Source organism: Eretmochelys imbricata, chromosome 1 (assembly GCF_965152235.1).
Source record: "Eretmochelys imbricata isolate rEreImb1 chromosome 1, rEreImb1.hap1, whole genome shotgun sequence".
Taxonomy (NCBI): Eukaryota; Metazoa; Chordata; order Testudines; family Cheloniidae; genus Eretmochelys; species Eretmochelys imbricata.
In genome coordinates, this window is record NC_135572.1 from 345,253,110 (window position 1) to 345,271,109 (window position 18,000).

An 18,000-nucleotide genomic window follows, 5' to 3' on the forward strand; every position below is an offset into this window, starting at 1 on the left:
ATTAGTACCTTGCGGGGAAGTGAAAGGGGACGAGGCGCCCAAGCGCCGCAGTCGAGGCATAATTGCTTGTGCGGACTGTAGGGATTCGGGAACTATCTTCCATCTGGTGCTCTGCCCTTCTGCGATTACTCCCCTCCCAGAAATGGGGGAGTGGGAGGTGCTTAACCCAGAGCCATGTCTTTTCCACTCCTGCTTAGCTTCTTTCCTGCCGGGCGAAAGAGGACAGAGGTGACCCCCCCCAGCCTGGGCTGCATCTTACCCAGCAGAGCCAGCATTTTCAATCCTGCCTGTCCCTTTCCTGCCTGGGAAAGGGGGACAGAAGTGACCCCCCCCAGAGTGGGCCAGGAGGGAAACAGCTCTCTGCACTTAGAGCCAGCTACGCTTCCCAACAAGAGACACTCACTAACTGTTGAAGCAGAAGACACAAGCCCTTCCTGGTGCCTCTAGCGTTCCTTGGCCTGACTCTCTCCCTGAAGCCTGCAGAGGCCGGAGCTGCTGCAAATGCCCATGTAGGGGAAGCTGACCCCGCGAGCGTGCGGAGAGGAGATGATCTCCTGGAAAGGTAAACGTAGCCCTGGGACACAGCTGGGAATCAGAGGCACATGGTTAGTCGGAATGTTTGTCAAAACACCTGCCCTCAGTACTTCAGTTTGTTTGCCAAGTGTTCTTGCCCTCTTCCTTGATTGTGGTCGTGGTTAGGGGAAAGGGTTCTTGTTTAAATAGGGAAGTGCATGAATAGGTTTCCCATTCCCTCTCCTCTCTCTTTGAGTACATGGGCCCCCCACTCCATGGGTTTGTCACAGGTGAAGAGGAAACCTTTGTGGGAGGGTCCTGTTAAAATATTAGTAACACATCACTAACCGTGCGTGGTTGTTTCAGGGGCTCATCTTGCCCCCTGCCCCACGGCAGCAGAGGGTGCCCAGGCAGAGGAAATGGTGTGGCTCTGCTGTGAAAGTGCAGGAGGTTTTTTTGGGAGTCACAACAAGAACGCCCCTTCACTCCCCCATGAGACCTCCCATGCAGTATTCACATGGTGAGGCAGGGGTTACGTGGATTTGCTAGTCCTCCCTCCTGCAGGGTTGGGGTGGGGGTGGGAGAGGCCCATGAAGGTCAGTAAAAGTTAATCAAGCCAGACCATATGTGAAGGGAGTGAACTACCCCTTTAAGGGACAGGCTAGAGCATGCAGCTGGAACAGCCTTGGGCGTAATCAAGGAAGCCTTAGGATGGATGGGCTATTTAAACAGGAACAGGAAGCAGAGTAAGGAAGAAGCCTGTGGGAGCTATTTTCTCTCTCAGGCTTTAAAGGTGAGATCTACAGAAGTATTTAGGGGCCTTAACCCCAGACTTAGGGTTTAAGTGCCGAAGTCCCACTTCTGGTTCTACTGTGATCCACAAGACTCCCACTGAACCCCTGCTGATCAGCTCATCCCCACTCCCTGCTCGGGTGCCAGGGTCCCCAGCAGCCGAGACGGGTGGAGAGCAGAAGCCACCTCCTCCCCAGCCAGGCTCTTTCAGGCAGCTGCCAGGCAAGGCAACCAGGAGGGGCCGGCATTAAAAGCGTCTCCCTCCTGCTCCCCACCTGGGCTCTTGCCCGCCAGGGAGAGCAGCAGAATGTGCTGGGGGTGGTTCCCCCACTATGGGGAGGCACCAGTTGTATATGGGGTGCCCTCGGGGAGAGGGTGGAACAGGGGTGGGAAGAGGTACGGGGGGGTGGGGCATTGGGGGAAGGGGCCTAGAATGGAGTGGCAGGTCAAGCGCCTATGCTGGAAGCTGGTGCCTATGCTCCTAGGGACGTGTGGGGTGGCACCGATGACGGCGAAGGCAGCCGGGTGGGCATGTGGAAGCCCTGACCGTGCCGGAAGAGCGCTCCCAGCAGGGTAGCCAGCAGCTCGGGGGCCGATTGACAGTTCTGCCCTGGGCCCCAGAATTGCTGTTGGCTGGCCTGCTCTAACCACTGGGCTAAAAGTGTAAGGAGAATGGCCCCACCATCACCTCCCCCTCCTCTGTGTGGAGCAAGACAGGTGCCTAACTCGTTGCCACAAGGAACCCCTTTGGCGCCAAAGCGTTGTCTGTTGGTGAATGAGCAGCAGAGATAAGGGTCCATCGTCGAGAGAGGGGTGGGGTTTACCACAGAACCCTCCGGTCAGCACCTCCCGTTGCTCCCCGCTTTGCAAGCTGGCTGTTGTGGAGCCCATTCTCCGGCGCCATTCTCTCCCCATTCACTGTATAAGGAGCCAAGGTGTGTAACTTGGCCTGGTGGATTGCAGGGCTGTTCCTGGATTTTCTAGGTGCCTAAAAGTTAGGTGGTGTCACGCTTAGCACATTGCAATGCCGAAATCCCTTCAGGGATCCCCCAGCAAGAGACTAGCCTAAACTGACTCAGCCTGGGTGTTGTAGCCTTTAAATTCGGGAGCACTAAATCAGGCTCCTGATGAAAGGTTTATTGTAATATCCCCTGCTCTGAAGCTTTATGAAACAGGGATGTACTATTTTGTTAGTATATGTTGGCTTCTCCTTGCCCTGGCTGTTATAGCAAACATATTGCTGCCCCACTCAGGGGAAATTAAGGCAGAGCCTATCTGCAACACCACACTGGGTTTCCAAGGGGGTTCATGGGGACAGCCCACACACGCCTTTACACAATGGCACAGGGTTCTTTTCCCAGGCACATCTGCCTGGGAACCAGCCTTGTCTGGCTAACTTTATGTTCATTAGTATCACTTCTCCTTTTATGAAATAATAAGTTTAATCAAATCTCATGCTGTGGAGTGGGAGGATAGAATTTCCAAACTTTGCACGCCTCCACTGTTGGCTCTTTTCATCTTTTTCAGGTATTGGCCACTACTGGAATCAGGATGCTGGGCTCTGTGTGATCCAGTGTGGTAAATCCTGCTGTGTGCTATTGTGTTTCCGCCAGCATGTCCCGATGGAATAATTCTATATGATTAATTGTTTAGGTGGCTAATAAGCACATCATTTTAATGGAGGAAACACAAAGCTGATATTTGTCTTTTATTTTTTTATGGTGGGTAATTCATCATTAATAAAAGCAGACGGGATCCAGACAGGTCTGGTGACTTACCCATTTCACATACTGTACTTAAGAAGTGTGACACCCAATTTGTGCCAAAATGTCAAGGCCTGCAGGGAATTCAGAATACAAACCACGCATTCACTGAATTCTCAGGCTACGAAGCCAAGTGCAGAGCTCTAGCATTCCCATTATTTATTTTTAAACCCTCATGTATATTCCTTTACCTGACTACTGCCAACACAATTTTTCTGATCCTTGGAATGTCCAGTCCAGCATGTGAATCATCACTGAAAGAGAGAGATCACCCCCTTTTCTATGTAAAACACCTCTTTCCCTTCACTCGGGTTGTTTCTGTGCTCCCTTCTGATATAGCGGGCAACGTGAACTGATGCAACCAACTAAATTTCTATCTTTCTTGACTTTAAATCATGTTGCAGTTTTCCCCTCTACCTTCCTAGAATTAATTTTCTTGAATTTACAATTTCCCTCGAATACACACACATTTATATACTGATATGGCTGAAAGTATAGATATTTGTTACTAGAGAGCTCTTTCATCTAGCAGACAAAGTATGACAAGATCCAATGTCTGGAAGCCGAAGCTAGACAAATTCAACCTGGAAATAAGGTGTACATATGTAAAAGTGAGGGTACTTAGCCGGTGGAATAAGCCGACAAGCGATGTGATAGATTCTTCACCGCTTGAAGTCTGTAAGTCAAGACTGGATGTCTTCTTAAGAGCTATGCTGAAGCTCAGCCTAAAGTTGTTGGACTTGATGCAGAAATCACTGGATGACGTTCTATGGCTTGTGCTATGCAAGAGGTGATTGTAATGGTTCCTACTGGCCTTAAAATCTGTTAGTCTTATTTCCAGAATGTCATTTTCTGAAAGCCATTTCCACAGATGAGTGTCCTGCAATATGGTAATATAAGAAGCTTAAAAGTAGCCCTAGGCAATATTCAGATTCTTTTGGAGTTCTTCAAGAAGTCTGGCAATTCCATCCAAACATCAACCTAGCTGTTACACTAAAACTTTGCAAAAAGAAAAGGAGGACTTGTGGCACCTTAGAGACTAACCAATTTATTTGAGCATAAGCTTTCGTGAGCTACAGCTCATTGAGCCACAGTTGTCCAAAAATTCCTCTTGTTTAAAATGAGGTCATGTCTCTTGACCTGCACCCATTAGGTAGCCAAACTCCTCCCAACCGTATCCAAATTATTTTTATATTCCATAAGATAAAGATATAAGATAAACACGGTTTGATTGTGCTGCTGTTACATATCCCCAGCTCTGGGCACATACTTAATGGCTTTCCAGAAGATCAGAGGGATATAATTTCAGACACTTATGTAACATACCCCAGTTTTAAGGCCCCTTTATGCTGCCAGCACTGTGTGAAGGGGCCTTGGTGCAGCTGAGAATTCAGGCCCTAATGTTTACGTCCTCAGTGACACCCGTGCAGCCGCATTGCCTTCATTGGCACTTGTACAGGTGTAAATGAATGAGCCTAGTAAACCATTCTGCTCGTAATGCACTAGAAACAATAGAATCAGGCTCCTTTCTTAGCTGGGCTGACTCTGGAGGGCTAACGGAAGTTAAAAAAGCACTGAAAGCTTATAGTCACTAAACTCACTAGATTTGACTCTGATACAGCAGAGAGCAGATCTGCTGAGTACAAAGGGGTGGGGTTTTTTTTTTCAGAGTTTAATTGCATTTTAAACTATATACAATAGATGACCAAAAATAATAAGCAATAATCTTTTGCTTGTAATAATCATCACCCATCACCTGCCTGGCAGTTTGTAACGCTGACTTCCATCAAAATGCTGATGACCACAGGATATGTCTCAGATAGATGTTTTCAAGTTGCCTGAAACCTCCTTTGATCTGGCAATGAGCAGCCAACTGAAGTGCTACCCCGTGCCCCTCCTCTTTCCCACAGTGACATCCCAGCTCCCTGCTTCCTTTTCCAGCTAACAGGAGGAATTTGCAAGCAGATCTCAAGAAACTTCTTGTGATATTCACTATTTTTCTGAGGAGTCAACTGGAGCGCAACAAAGATGAACTGGAAAGAAATCCTTTTTCTCTCTTGCCTTGCAACTTTTGTGCTCTTGGTTGGTATGTATGATCCAGAGTAATAATAGTGCCAGCAGGAAGCATAGAATTTCAGCAAGGAATGATAGAAATCTGAACTCGTGTCATTGGGGTAACATAAGAACACTGTCATTTACCACATTGCTAGTCAAATGAGCATGAGGGAGTATGTGAGAAGCTAATCTAATCCACTGTAATCTATCACACTCTCTAAAGGATTTAGGCATCAAGTTATACTAGGAATATACAGACAATTTTTTAAATATAGTGGGATAAACTGGACTAAATGTCCTCATAGGTCTTGTTAATTGCTATTTTTAAGACTTTCTACAAAAATAAAAACCGGGAGCACAAAAATATATGTCTACATAGCTGCTGATTGTACTGTTGCTCTTGCTGTGTAAAAGTGAATTTCCCAGGCAGGTTGTTATTGGACTGCAGGTTTTTTAGGGTTTTAGCAGGTAGCAGCTTTCAACATCTGCTTGAGGTTTTTCCTGTGGGATGCTGCATTTCTTCACTGAACCCAATACTATGTTTGTGCTGTTGTCATCCAGTTCTTGAGAAGAGCGACAGTGCTGCTGTGGGCACCAGGAAGGCAGCTGGGGAAGAGGACAAGGAAAGTAAGTGGAGCTGAAAATTTTAGGGGGGAGAGGAGAAAAGTTGCTCCTACGGCTTTTAAATGTACATTGATGCCCCTATTTACTATCCATGGCTGATCAAGTCCTCTCTCTTTGCTTTCAGGTGTGAAAAAGAAGATTTTTATACAAGAATCAGATGCCTCTAACTTCTTCAAAAAGCGTGGCAAGCGAGCCACCAAATCCAGAGATGAGCTCAATGGTGAGGCTGTTCAGGAGTGTTTATGGAAAGCTGTATTTTCTTTGCTCCTCTTTCATCTCCCGCTTCCCTTGAGACAGTCCTACGTTGCTTGCCACTCTCTACAAGGATTTATTCACCGATCAAAGTTGTTGTTGTTTCTTTTGGATTAGAACAGGTTTCTTCTCAATTATCTACATTTTAAATTACGGAATGTACCTACAAATAGCAATTTCGGGGGGCCGCCAGAGGGATTAGTGTGTGAGGGGGACAGGGAGGAAATGTAATTTTTATGAATTGAATAAAAATAATATGGGAGAAGGACAAAAAATTGAACTTTACAGGCTTCCACTTTGGAAGATTTAGGGCATACCGAATCATTTCTGAGTGGGTGTAAGGGATCAGTCATTACTGAGCTCTCCAAAATGAGGTTTGTTCATTGGCATCTTTTTAAATGAGACAAGAGGTAACTTTGGAAAATGAAATATTTTTCATCTGCAAAATCTCTTGAAGTTGGCTAATAGAACTGAAGTGGATGCCAATTCCTTGGTTTTCAAAAGGGCTGAGACATCTAGCAGGGCAGACGGAGCTCAGCAGGCTGCTGTAGGAGGTGCAGGACAGCACGGTGAAGTGAATATAGGGGCTTATTTAGTTCCTCTCCTCAGCTCCTTTCACACCGTCATCTTATGAAAGCTGGTAAATAACAAGCAGGTTTCAGGCCCAGTGCTGAATGAATGTTTTCAGCTCTTCTTGGAAAACATTTGCAAATGTAGCATTAAGAAATATGCACCTGGCTTCCACAACACCGTTTTATTTCCACATGGGATGGAAAACATAACTTAATTCACATGGCTTGTTTGCTGAAGCACTGAAGAGGATAACAGTAAAATGATCTGTCCTCTGGTTCAACAAAACTTCAGCTAGGTTATTGGGAGAGATGTTAACCTTTCAGTAATAATCTGAAAATTAACTCAGTTAAAGTGCAAGGGAGGGCTGATTTAACTGGTAACACTTTAAAATACAGGGCACAAATATCATGTAATTACTATATAATAGTATGTTAACTGTTGACTATTTAATTACATTGTAATTACCAGGTAGTGTCCATGTAATTGGGTAATAAACATATAGGAGGAGGATGATTACCATTACAGGTAAGTTACAACAGGGTCTATAAAAACAATGCTTGCAGTGAGGTAACCAATAATGTAATATTTTAATGGGTTATATAAAGTGAGCACGATCAACCTTCTGCCATTCGATTGCTGATCTCAGTTACTTGATGGGCTATCGTCCAGAAGCAATATACCATATAACCTATTTTCCCAGTCATTTAATAAAGCCTTTGGGTCAGAATGTATTCTCATTTGCATCAGGGTAAACCCACTGAAGTCACTATTCCAATACACAATTCCACTGAAGTGAACAGGTTTACACTGGTGTGACTCAGAGCAAAATCTGGCCCAGTGGTTTTATTAAATATGCACAGGCCTGCAGATTATATGGTCATTACTTGTGGATGATGTTCCACCAAATAACTGAGCAGCGGGATTGTCCATGGTCAGCCTCCTGATGTTCAAACTGGGATCAGGCTGAGATACAAGAGCTTCGTAGTGGTCGGGTCTGATCTCTAGAACTCCCTCTCTAACAAAGTGTAGCCAGAGTCCACAGAATCATTGTACATCCTTTCTGTTTAATCCAGTTTAACCAAGAACCCCCATTTCCATGTATCCTTCCATGCATAAGTGATCTGGTGATGGGGAGCTTTGGCTGGGACACTGGGCCCAGGTTATGATTTTACTATTGATGGCCTCCCCTCTCACCATGTGCAGAACACATGTGCTTAGCAATAAGTGCTTAATAAATTAAACAGCTTCATGATATTTGTATCCTGTAACACAAAGGGCTAACTCTGTCACTTCCTTTACTAGTGAGCGATGTAGAAGTGTCTCTGAACCATGGCAGAAAAATAGGTTAGTCACCCTCCATCAAACAAGTACTGGTTTATTCTATAAAGGGTTGCATCCAGATAGAGATTCAGCTGGCTTTGGCTGATGGGAACCAGAACAATTTCCTCCCACTCAAGATAGGTTGAATGTACCCATTCTTGTCAAATACTAGCATCAGATGGCACAGTTGGTTACATTACCAGCCTTTTATCAATGCACAATTCCAATCACATCCTTATGTTATGGGTTAGGAGGAGCCTGGTGCTTTTTGTCCTATTCCCCTGGGAATATTTAGCATGAACAGAAAATTATACCTTGGAGATGTCCAGATGTCCTGGATCTGACTGGCAATTTGCATGGCAGATCAGAATTGAGGCACATTCGGGAAGCTTATGGTACATCTTCTCTCTTCTGTAGCCTGATGTTTTAGAAAGAGGCACTGGTCTATATTTTTCTTTCAGTTACTCTGAGTGGTGTTACACTGGATTTATGCTGCTGTAGGTGAAAGAGAAATTTGACCCATCAAGTTTTTTTCCTATCACTCATCATAAAAAAAAAAAAGATGCAAGGAGCCTGTACCTCTCCAGCACTGTCCTGAAATAAGGATATTTCCAGTTACCCAAACCCAACCTGAAACCTAAATGAAGACTCTGCTAAACTTCCAGTCTAATCAGATCACATCTGAACCGAGTCTGAGTACCAACATAGATGATCATATGCTAAATGTAAGGACAGTTCTCCCCTTCCCCAAACCAGCAAAGACCTGTACCCCAGCATTGGTACAGATTCAAAGTGATGCCAATGAGAAGGAGAACATAAAATATTGTTTATTCTAGGCTGTGCTCAAAAATACGAGACCTTAAGTAGTTGGCAGACTGGAGCAGACCACAGGCCCATCTGTCTCCAACAATGGCGGATATTACTGGATGTTTCAGAGGAACATGCAATACCTCTCCAATATAACTAATTGTGCAATGGTCTACCTTGGGGTCAATACCGCATCCAGAGCTATGATAGATCTTGGAACAGAAGATTAACTCAATACTTGTTCCCATTCATTTTCCTCAGCCATTCTCATCTCCTTCCTACAGTTCTTTAATCAGTGGTCATGTTACCTTCTTCTTTAAGCCAATATATTTATATTCCACTTTCTTAAAGCTGTTCTTACATTCATCTCTTTTCCAATGTCACAAAGCAGGTTTCTCAACTTTCAGGTGTTCAGCCACTTTTAAAAATACACATGGGAATTGATGTAATACCTATTATCAATATCTATACCTTTAAACAAACCCAAAGAAAATGAGCTAATTGTGTTTTCTTTCATTGGTTCCAAGTCTAGCGCTATACAGAAATTAGCTCTGCTCTGTTGCGTGAACTCCTCCTTCTTATTATATCTGAAGGAAAAGCATTAATTTTCCACTTCCTCAAGTTTGCTGCCTCGATTAAATCCCTGCACTTCTATCCCTCACTTCTTTCTACTCATCTGAAGTTCACTTTGCTCTGCCTCTGAAGCACTGGATTGGAAAATTGTTCTTTCATGTTCTTTTTGCATTGGCTAAGGAGACCAGCTGGACCTTCTCTATTTTGAATACCTATAGTCTTTTGACTAATGACATGTAGGGCCATCAGTACAAACAATTCATTTATTTATAGGATTAGTTTTGATTATCAGTGTTTAACATTTACATTGCCCCCAAGATGGAGCCCCGTTGTGCTAGTGTAACCCACACATCTTCTGGGTGTGGTGTTCTGTCCCATCTAGTGGCACCAAGACTACTTAAAGAGAGAGATAAAATAAGTCTGCTCTATGGCCTGAGCTCACAGGCAGTTGGTTTTTAGCTCATGCAGTAGAGGCTCATGCACTAAGCTCCAGAGGTCCCCCAGTTCGATCCCGCCCGCCGACAACTGTTGGCATTACACTAGGAACCATACAAGCATATGGCAAAGACTTTCTATAAAGTGGTCACAGCTCTTGCTTTCCACTGTCTTTTACAAGTGTTCCTTCCAAGAATCTCTCCTGGATAATAATGACTCACGGCTATCTTTAGAATGGGCCGGATTAGCCAACTCTGTTGTCGTTCAAACAGGCTCCTTTAGCTTGCACCCTCAGTTATCCAGTAACATTCTTCAGGATGCTCTCAGTTCAGTTCCCAGTCCCATGTGTACAGTGAGATTTATTCAATTGTCTGAGAGCCTTTTCTCTGGTTGCATCCTATTTGATAATAGGGTGAGAAGTAACAGGCCTGGTTCTTGAGAGTTCAACCTTTCTTGTCGCAAGTGTGGGTTGCTACCTCTGCAGCAAAGCACGGGTACAGCGGAAATGCATGGTCTGTGGTGGGAGCTTTTATCTTGTTACTTATTGCCTGAAAAAACACTTTGAACTCTTTGGGAATTGATTCAACAAACCAGCTGGTAAAAATTCTCCTGGGTCCCTAAAACAAAGTTACTTTATCTAGGTCTGTCCATCCACTGAGCAAGACCGTAATTTCTAAAGCTATATTTTAAGAATGGCTGTAAATAGAAATTGGCTATTTACTTTGCATTTTCATGCAAGCCAACAGGTAAAAACACAGAGAGAAAGAGTGATGTAAGAAATAGAGGAAAAGAAAGTGATGTAAAAAATATGTATAAGTAAATGGACAGATGAAGCACAAGCATCTTGAGGATATGCACAACAATTGCCTCTCTTACCAAAATACCGTAGCAAAAATCTTATCAAATTCCAACTAAAACTCATTTTCCAGAAAAATTCATCTTCTGGCAGAAACCTACACCTTCTAAGATTGGACCCTAAATTATCACCAGGCAAGGTGTAAATGACCAAACCAGGGCTAGATGATGTCATCTTCGTAGCTGTTTTAATGAGATTTCAACCCAAAATAGCAGAAATCTCACAAAATTAGTTTTTCCTGTTCACTTTCTGCCATCTTGGGCAGAAATAGTGTGACTGAAGAAAGTCACAGAAGATTTCCACCATCTGGGGCTGTATCCAGACCAGGGCCAGATCCTTGGTTCAAGATCCAAAAGGTAAAGACAGAGGAGTATTAGGTCATCTTGTTGCCACTCCAGTCTTGGGGACAGCCAGGGTCCGGTTTGGCCCCCACTGCAATTTAGAGAGACTTGACGGCTACCCTAAATTATGCTGGCTGTTTATAGCCCCCAAGGAGCTATTCTTTCAACCAGGATTGCTAGAGCACAGGGGACTCTTCCCATGCCACCTCCTGCCTCAGCATGCCCCAGAGAAGAGGAGATGACTATGCCATGAGAGCCTGCTATGCCATCTTTGCCACCCTGAAATTCACCTGTGCAAGGGCAATTCTCCAGCCAGCTGTTTGACCCTGCTCTGTCCCACTGTGGAACAGCTGAAAGGGCACAGAGCAGGGTCAAAGATTGGGAACACAATCCCAAAGCCATGAGGCCAGGTTCAGAACCAAGGATTTGATTCTAATCCACATCCTGAAATTAAAGGTTGACTGGATCAATTTGGGCTCCTCTCTATTTGAATACATAGCGAACTTTTCAACAAACATGGTATGCATTCTGACAGTGTAGTAACATCCCAAAGCCAGCCAATGTCATAAGGTTTCATTTTCATTGGGAACTTTTCATTAGGAAGTTTTAGCTAGTAGGCATTTATCACAGGGTTTTAAATCATTGGACAAATATGATAACTGTAATCCACCAAACTAAATTAGAACAACCTGTGTTTTTCCTATGCAATTTAAAAGGCAAAACACGGGAGCTAGCAATTTCTCTACCAGCATCATCGCATGTATTGTTTCATTGTGCTGCACAATGGGATGATGAAATACATACAGATTGTCTAGAAAGCCTGCTGTAAACAAGGACTTTAGCAGCTAAGCCTCCAGTGAAAGCCCAGGATACAGGTGCTGCTATACAAGGCTAATCAGATTCATTGGGTTTTGAGGACAAAAGTTATGCTCTGGCTTCTTAAGATTTTTTTTGCTGCTAATACAATAAACATCTCTTACGCAGCGGAGACCCGGCAGATGCTGATTGCTGATGAGCAAAGGAGGGAGTACTTTGAAGAGCAAAGGAACAAGTTTGAGAATTTTGTCAAGGAAGAACATAAAGGTAAGAACAGCAAAACAACAAAAATTGAAACTTTAGCTGCAGGCTGGTAGGATATTATTATTATTTATTATTAGTGTTATTTAACATTGATATGGTAGCAGCACCTAAAGGCCACAATGTGGTTGGGCCCTGTTGGCTAGGTCCTGTACAAAAATATAATAAATGACAGCCCCTGCTCCAACGTACTTACAATCAAACTCTTTACTCGAGAGAGCAACTCTTGCCAAATTCTACAGGGGTTTCACATCGTTCATTCCCACAGGCTCAATATTCTGTCATATACCGTATGATTTATATCCCCACCTACCGGTGATGCTCTAATTCTAGATAGGACTATATAATGGGATTCCAGGTTTGCATTTCCTAGGGGTGATTCTATGGAGTCTCTTCCCTGTCCCTGCCTGGAGGACACTGCCACTGTGAAAGCCTATTCCATGAGGTTTTATTTATTGCCTTAAGGTGAAAAGGGGATGCTGGAATGAGGCTTCTGTTTTTTGGGATGGGATTTTAGGAATGTAGAATGTCTCTTGGGTTGCATTTCCTTACTGCTTCCACACATTGTAGCCGGCAGAGAGCTCTTAGAAAGTCACTGCTAACCACTGTAAGCAGCAACTCCTCCATGCCACACACTGTACCTGGAGGCCATCATTCCACATCCCACATATATGAAACCCCACTGGTTTCAACTGGGCTTTGCATCCTGCATGGTAACATTTCCGTCTGAGGAATGTGCATGATGGTAGCACCCTGTGTTGAGCAATAGAATCACTATACAAAACCCCAGGAGGTTGAAGAGTGGGTAGTTTTAAATGCTGGCTGCATGCAGTGTCATGTAACAAGGTGAGAAGCAGCTTTAACTAGCAGTTTCCCTACATTTATCACTTAAAGATTAGTACATGGATAAACCAATACACAGTGGGGTAAGTGTTTTGATGAAGGTCAAACAGCAGAACTGGGAATAGAACCCAGGTCATCGGACTCTCAGTCTGATGCTCTAAAAATTGGAGCAGAAGCCCAGAACATGAGCCAATGACTTGCTGTGTGACACTGGGGAGCGACTTGCCTAGTTTACCCATCTGTAAAGTTAGGCTACATCAGAGAGGAACGGTGGGGCCTGATTGATTAATGCTAGTAAAACACTTTTGGATCCCTGAATGAACAATGTAAGAGAAAGGCAAAGTAGCACATCATAGAAATGTAGGTCTGGAAAGGACCTCAATAGGTCATCAAGTCCAGCCCCTCATGCTTGCCAAGTAAACCTAGACCATCCCTGACAGGTGTTTGTCCAATCTGTCCTTAAAACCCTCTGGTGCTGGGGATTCCACAACCTCCCTTGGAAGCCTATTCCAGAGTTTAATTACCCTTAGAGTTAGAAAGTTTTTCCTAATATCTAACGTACATCTCCCTGGCTGCAGATTCAGCCCATTACTTCTGTTCTAACTTCAGTGGACATTGAGAACAATTGAGCACTGTCTCCCTTCACATATTTGGTGACTGTTATCAGGTCCCCCCTCAGACTTCTTTCCTAAAGCCAACACAAGCCAATTTTTTCCCATCTTTCCTCTTAGTCAGGTTTTCTAAACCTTTGATCATTTTTGTTGCGTTCCTCTGGACTTTCTCCAATTTGTCCACATCTTTCTGAGAGTGTGGCTCCTAGAACAGGACACAAACTCCAGCTGAAGCCACACTAGTGCCGAATGGAGCATTACCTCCCATGTCTTACATACAACACTTCTGTTAATACACTCCAGTATGATATTAGCCTTTTTCGCAACAGCAACATATCGTTGATTCACATTCAATTTGGGATCCATTGTAACGTCCAGATCCTCTTCAGCAGTGCTGCTGCCTAGCCAGTTAGTTCCCATTTTGTGCATTTCATTTTTCTTCCCAAATGTAGTACTTCGCACTTATCTTTATCGAATTTCATCGTATTGATTTCAGACCAATTCTCCAATGTATCCATATCATTTTGAATTCTAATCTTCTCTTCCAAAGTGCTTGCAACGCCTCCTAGCTTGGTGTCATCTGCATATATTATAAGCGTACTCTCCACTCCATTATTCAAGTCACTAATGAAAATATTTTTGCTTCTCAGCCATTGAATTGATATAAGTGGAAAGATGTCCTATTTCTTTGTACATGTATCCAACAAAAATAAGAGAGTCTAGAAGGAGTTCTTGAAGAGAACAAAGAGGGCAAAATTTTAAATAGACTTTTTAGACTAGTTGTATGCAACTAAATCGTTCCTCCAAATTTCTGGAAATAGACATCTAAATAAAACATGAACAGTTTTCTTTCTCCTTGGTTGTCTTTCTTCCAGCAATGGCAGCATTTCTTTCTACATGTATTTTTTTCCTGCACTTGATACTTCTCTCACTTTGCCCATAACAAACTTTAGACGCAAGGCCTCATTGACAGGACATGAATGGGGGACATTAACAGCGCAGTTATTCAGTTAGTAAACCCATTGCTCTTGTGTGATGCCTTCCCATTACTATGATGTGGGGATGGCCCTATGACAATGGTCTTTCAGATGCTCCTCCATACGTTTTCTGTATGGTGGAGACTATACTTGCAGTAAGAAAGCATTCCATAACAGACCTTCCCAAAAAAAATGACCAAGTGGCCGTACAGACATTTCAGCTAGTTCCCTCCAGAGAATGAGTAGTGAAAACCATTTATGGGATGACTGTTCAGTGAAGTGGTTAAAGGTAAAGACAGCAACGGAAGGGACTGGTTTTCACTTGGCATAATAAAGACATCCATGGAGGTATTTCTGAAACCTCACATCGAAGTGGCTAACCAAGCCAAATTCTCAGCAGCTCTGCAGTACATCCTTTTAAATGAGGAAAATGATTCTAATGGTAAAAACTCACCCAAAAGCATTAGTTATTTTTATTGCCCCATCTTTATTACATTTTTGGTTTTATGCCAGAACTGTCATGGTGACACATGTACAGAATATGAGAGTCTATTGTTTTGAGAAGATTGTCAAAATAGTCTGACTTTCCAGATAAAATAAATAATACCCACCTCCTATATAGCACTTTTCATCAGTAGATCTCAAAGGACTTTACAGAGACAGTCGCTATCATTATCCCCATATTACAGATGGGGAAACTGAGGCAGAGAATGGTGAAATTACTTGCCCAGGGCCACCCAGCAGGCCAGTAGCACAGCTAGGAATAGACCCCAGGTCTCCCGAGTCCCAGTCCAGTACTGTATCCACACTGTTTTAAAATGGTGCTTTGGAGAATGTCTATATTTGTGCCTTTGAGAAAAGAAGAGACTCGGGGCTTGTCTCCACTTACCGTGGATTGATGCTATGGCAACTGATCCACCGGAGGTCGACTTAGCGGGTCTAGTTAAGACTTGCTAAATCGATCACCGATCGCTCTCCCGTCGACTCCGATACTCCACCGGAATGAGAAGCATAAGGTAAGTCAATGGGAGAGTTTCTCCTGTCGATCCAGCCCAGTGTAGACACTGCAATAAGTTGACCTAAGGTACGTCGACTCCAGCTATATTATTCACGTAGCTGGAGTTGCATAACTGGAGGTCCATAGTGTAGACCTGCCCTTAAGAAATTAAATGTAGGCTTAAGAGACCTAAACACCTGATTATTTTTATCTATTACCTGCTAGCCCTGGCACTGGACACACTGTGCTGCTGTGGGCCTGTGCCATACTATTGAAATTAACCTTAGAACACTGGCATTGTCCAACCAAATAAGTGCTTAGGAGAGTGTGGATATTAAGATGCACCTATCCAAGGTTTATGTAAGGTCCAGAGTTTACACTTGTTAATGGGTGATCAGGACACACCTGTGGCATTGAGCAGCACAGCAGGTGCAGGCTAACTTGACAATAGCTTGAGCATGCTTTACTCATCAGACAGTTAATCTGGACTTCATGCAGCCGTGTGATCCAGACATGCGGGGGACGTACCTAGAACACTCAAAGCCAGTTGACAGATGTGAGGGACACCATTGTATGACATTCAGAGTAACTTACTTCATCTAAAGCCCAACACTCAAAGCATCACCAAGGTGATGCATCCTGTTGTACTACCAAATATGTCAGCTATGACTTCAGTAGCATATAAATGGATGGCACCATGGCCTATGGCAGACCAGCAGCTGATGGGTTAATGAATAATTTGATGATGATTTGAAGAACCATACATCGAAATAAATAAATTGTAAGACAACCTTTCGCCACTTCCCCAAGATCACTAATAGTGAACATTAAAATCCTCCCATTAATTGTGTGTTTGCAAGGATATCACAAAGATACAGTCGTGATGGGGCAGGTAGGTACCTAGATAGATCAACCTGAAATAGTAAACCTGGATCCAGTATATGTTGGAGGTAGGAAGAGGGTCATGCTGTGCAAAATATTCACAACAAAACACAGAGGCCCATGTAATGTACCTCTTTTTTTAGAATCAAAGAATCATAGAATATCAGGGTTGGAAGGGACCTCAGGAGATCATCTAGTCCAACCCCCTGTTACAGTCTAGAAACTCAGCATGTTGAAAGGTTTGCTAATGTTCATGAACACTAAACTTTTGAGCAAACCCAGACCCTGTTTCAGGAAAACTGAGCAGGCTTGGGGTTTGCAAGGAAATCCTGCAAAAATCTCTCTCTAGGTTCTTATACTGGCACCCACCACCGAACTATGTGAGTGCCACATCTCACGGACATATCATGAAAATAGGTGCAAGTTGGTGCTTTTGACCAAGATTTGCATTGACATTTTGTGGGGTTTTTTTCTTTTTCTTTTTTTTTTTTTAACTCCAACTGAAAGTTGGGGATGAGGAAAGCTCACAAATCAGAGGTGGACCCGAGTCACGAAACGAGGATTCAGATCTGAACAGTGCAAAAAAAGACAGCTGTCCTTATAATGGGCCAAACGCCTACATTCAAACCCTCAGCCTTTGGGGAAGTACGCTCGGCCTAACCTCCCCCACAACCTCCCTTTATATGTTATACACAACTTGACAGTCAGGGATGCGCAGTTGGAGATTTGAGAGCCAACAGTCCTTGCCCCCATTTCAATGTTGCTAGTACATTTGGCATTAGATTAGTTGGCTGTCCGAAAATGAATCGCAGTTCACATTGTCTCTTGTTATTTCTACTCCCCACCCACATCTACAGAGCAACAGGAGAGAAGCCGGGAACAGATCGAGCAATGGCGTCAATATCACTACGACGGTCTCTACCCATCTTACATGTACAACCGTCACCACATCTAGATGTAAGAAGAGTGAACTAAAAAAAAAGTTAAATATTTGCTGACTAAGCCGTTCACAGGACACCAAAGAAGCCACCACATTTCCAAAGTCTTGGCCATGTCATGGATCCCACTGTGGAATCTACTCCACCAAGCCCTCCTCCTATAGTATTTGCATTGACTCTGTTTTAATGGATAGAGCTTCTCATAGGGTGCTGCTTTGCTTTGTATTTTGAGGTGCCTGGATGTGTGACAAAATCTGGATTTAAAACACAAAAGTGGAACAATGCAGACAGAATTAGGTCCCTGAGACATGTATAAATCAGGATAGTTTAGGCTGTTTAGAATTTGTCTTATGTAAACAGATAAGAATTTTTTTTTTAAATCACTGTATCTTGGGAATCACTGAAAAGCAAATTTATGTTTGCTGTAATCCCAGAGTCTCTGTAATATTTTACTTTAAGTTTAAAAAAAAGGAACTGTATTAACATTCTAATAGTTGTTTAATTAAACAGTAGTATTAGCTTCTGCAATATCACTCAATATTACTCCTCCTTACTAATCTTATAAATAATGGAAATTCTATACGTTTCAAAGAATATAACTTCCTTTTTAATTATCATCAGTCCCTTCAAGATGCATAAGCAGCTAGTGATGTAAGTTTTATATGAAGGAAAAATAATAACAAGAAAGTTTGAAACTACTCTTATACTTGCATTTACACAGTAGAAATCATGCAACAAACCTCACTGCCAACTCTGCCCACATATCTACAC

At 43.3% G+C, this 18,000-nt stretch overlaps 1 protein-coding gene across 1 annotated transcript; it reads left to right on the forward strand.

The window, feature by feature from the left end:
* Window positions 1-5,096: 5,096 nt before the first annotated feature.
* On the forward strand, window positions 5,097-17,246 carry UCMA (upper zone of growth plate and cartilage matrix associated). The gene is made up of 5 exons (XM_077807886.1): window positions 5,097-5,154; window positions 5,685-5,750; window positions 5,872-5,967; window positions 11,889-11,987; window positions 17,149-17,246. The coding sequence occupies exons 1-5, from the start codon at window positions 5,097-5,099 to the stop codon at window positions 17,244-17,246; spliced, it is 417 nt and encodes a 138-aa protein (XP_077664012.1).
* Window positions 17,247-18,000: the final 754 nt, after the last annotated feature.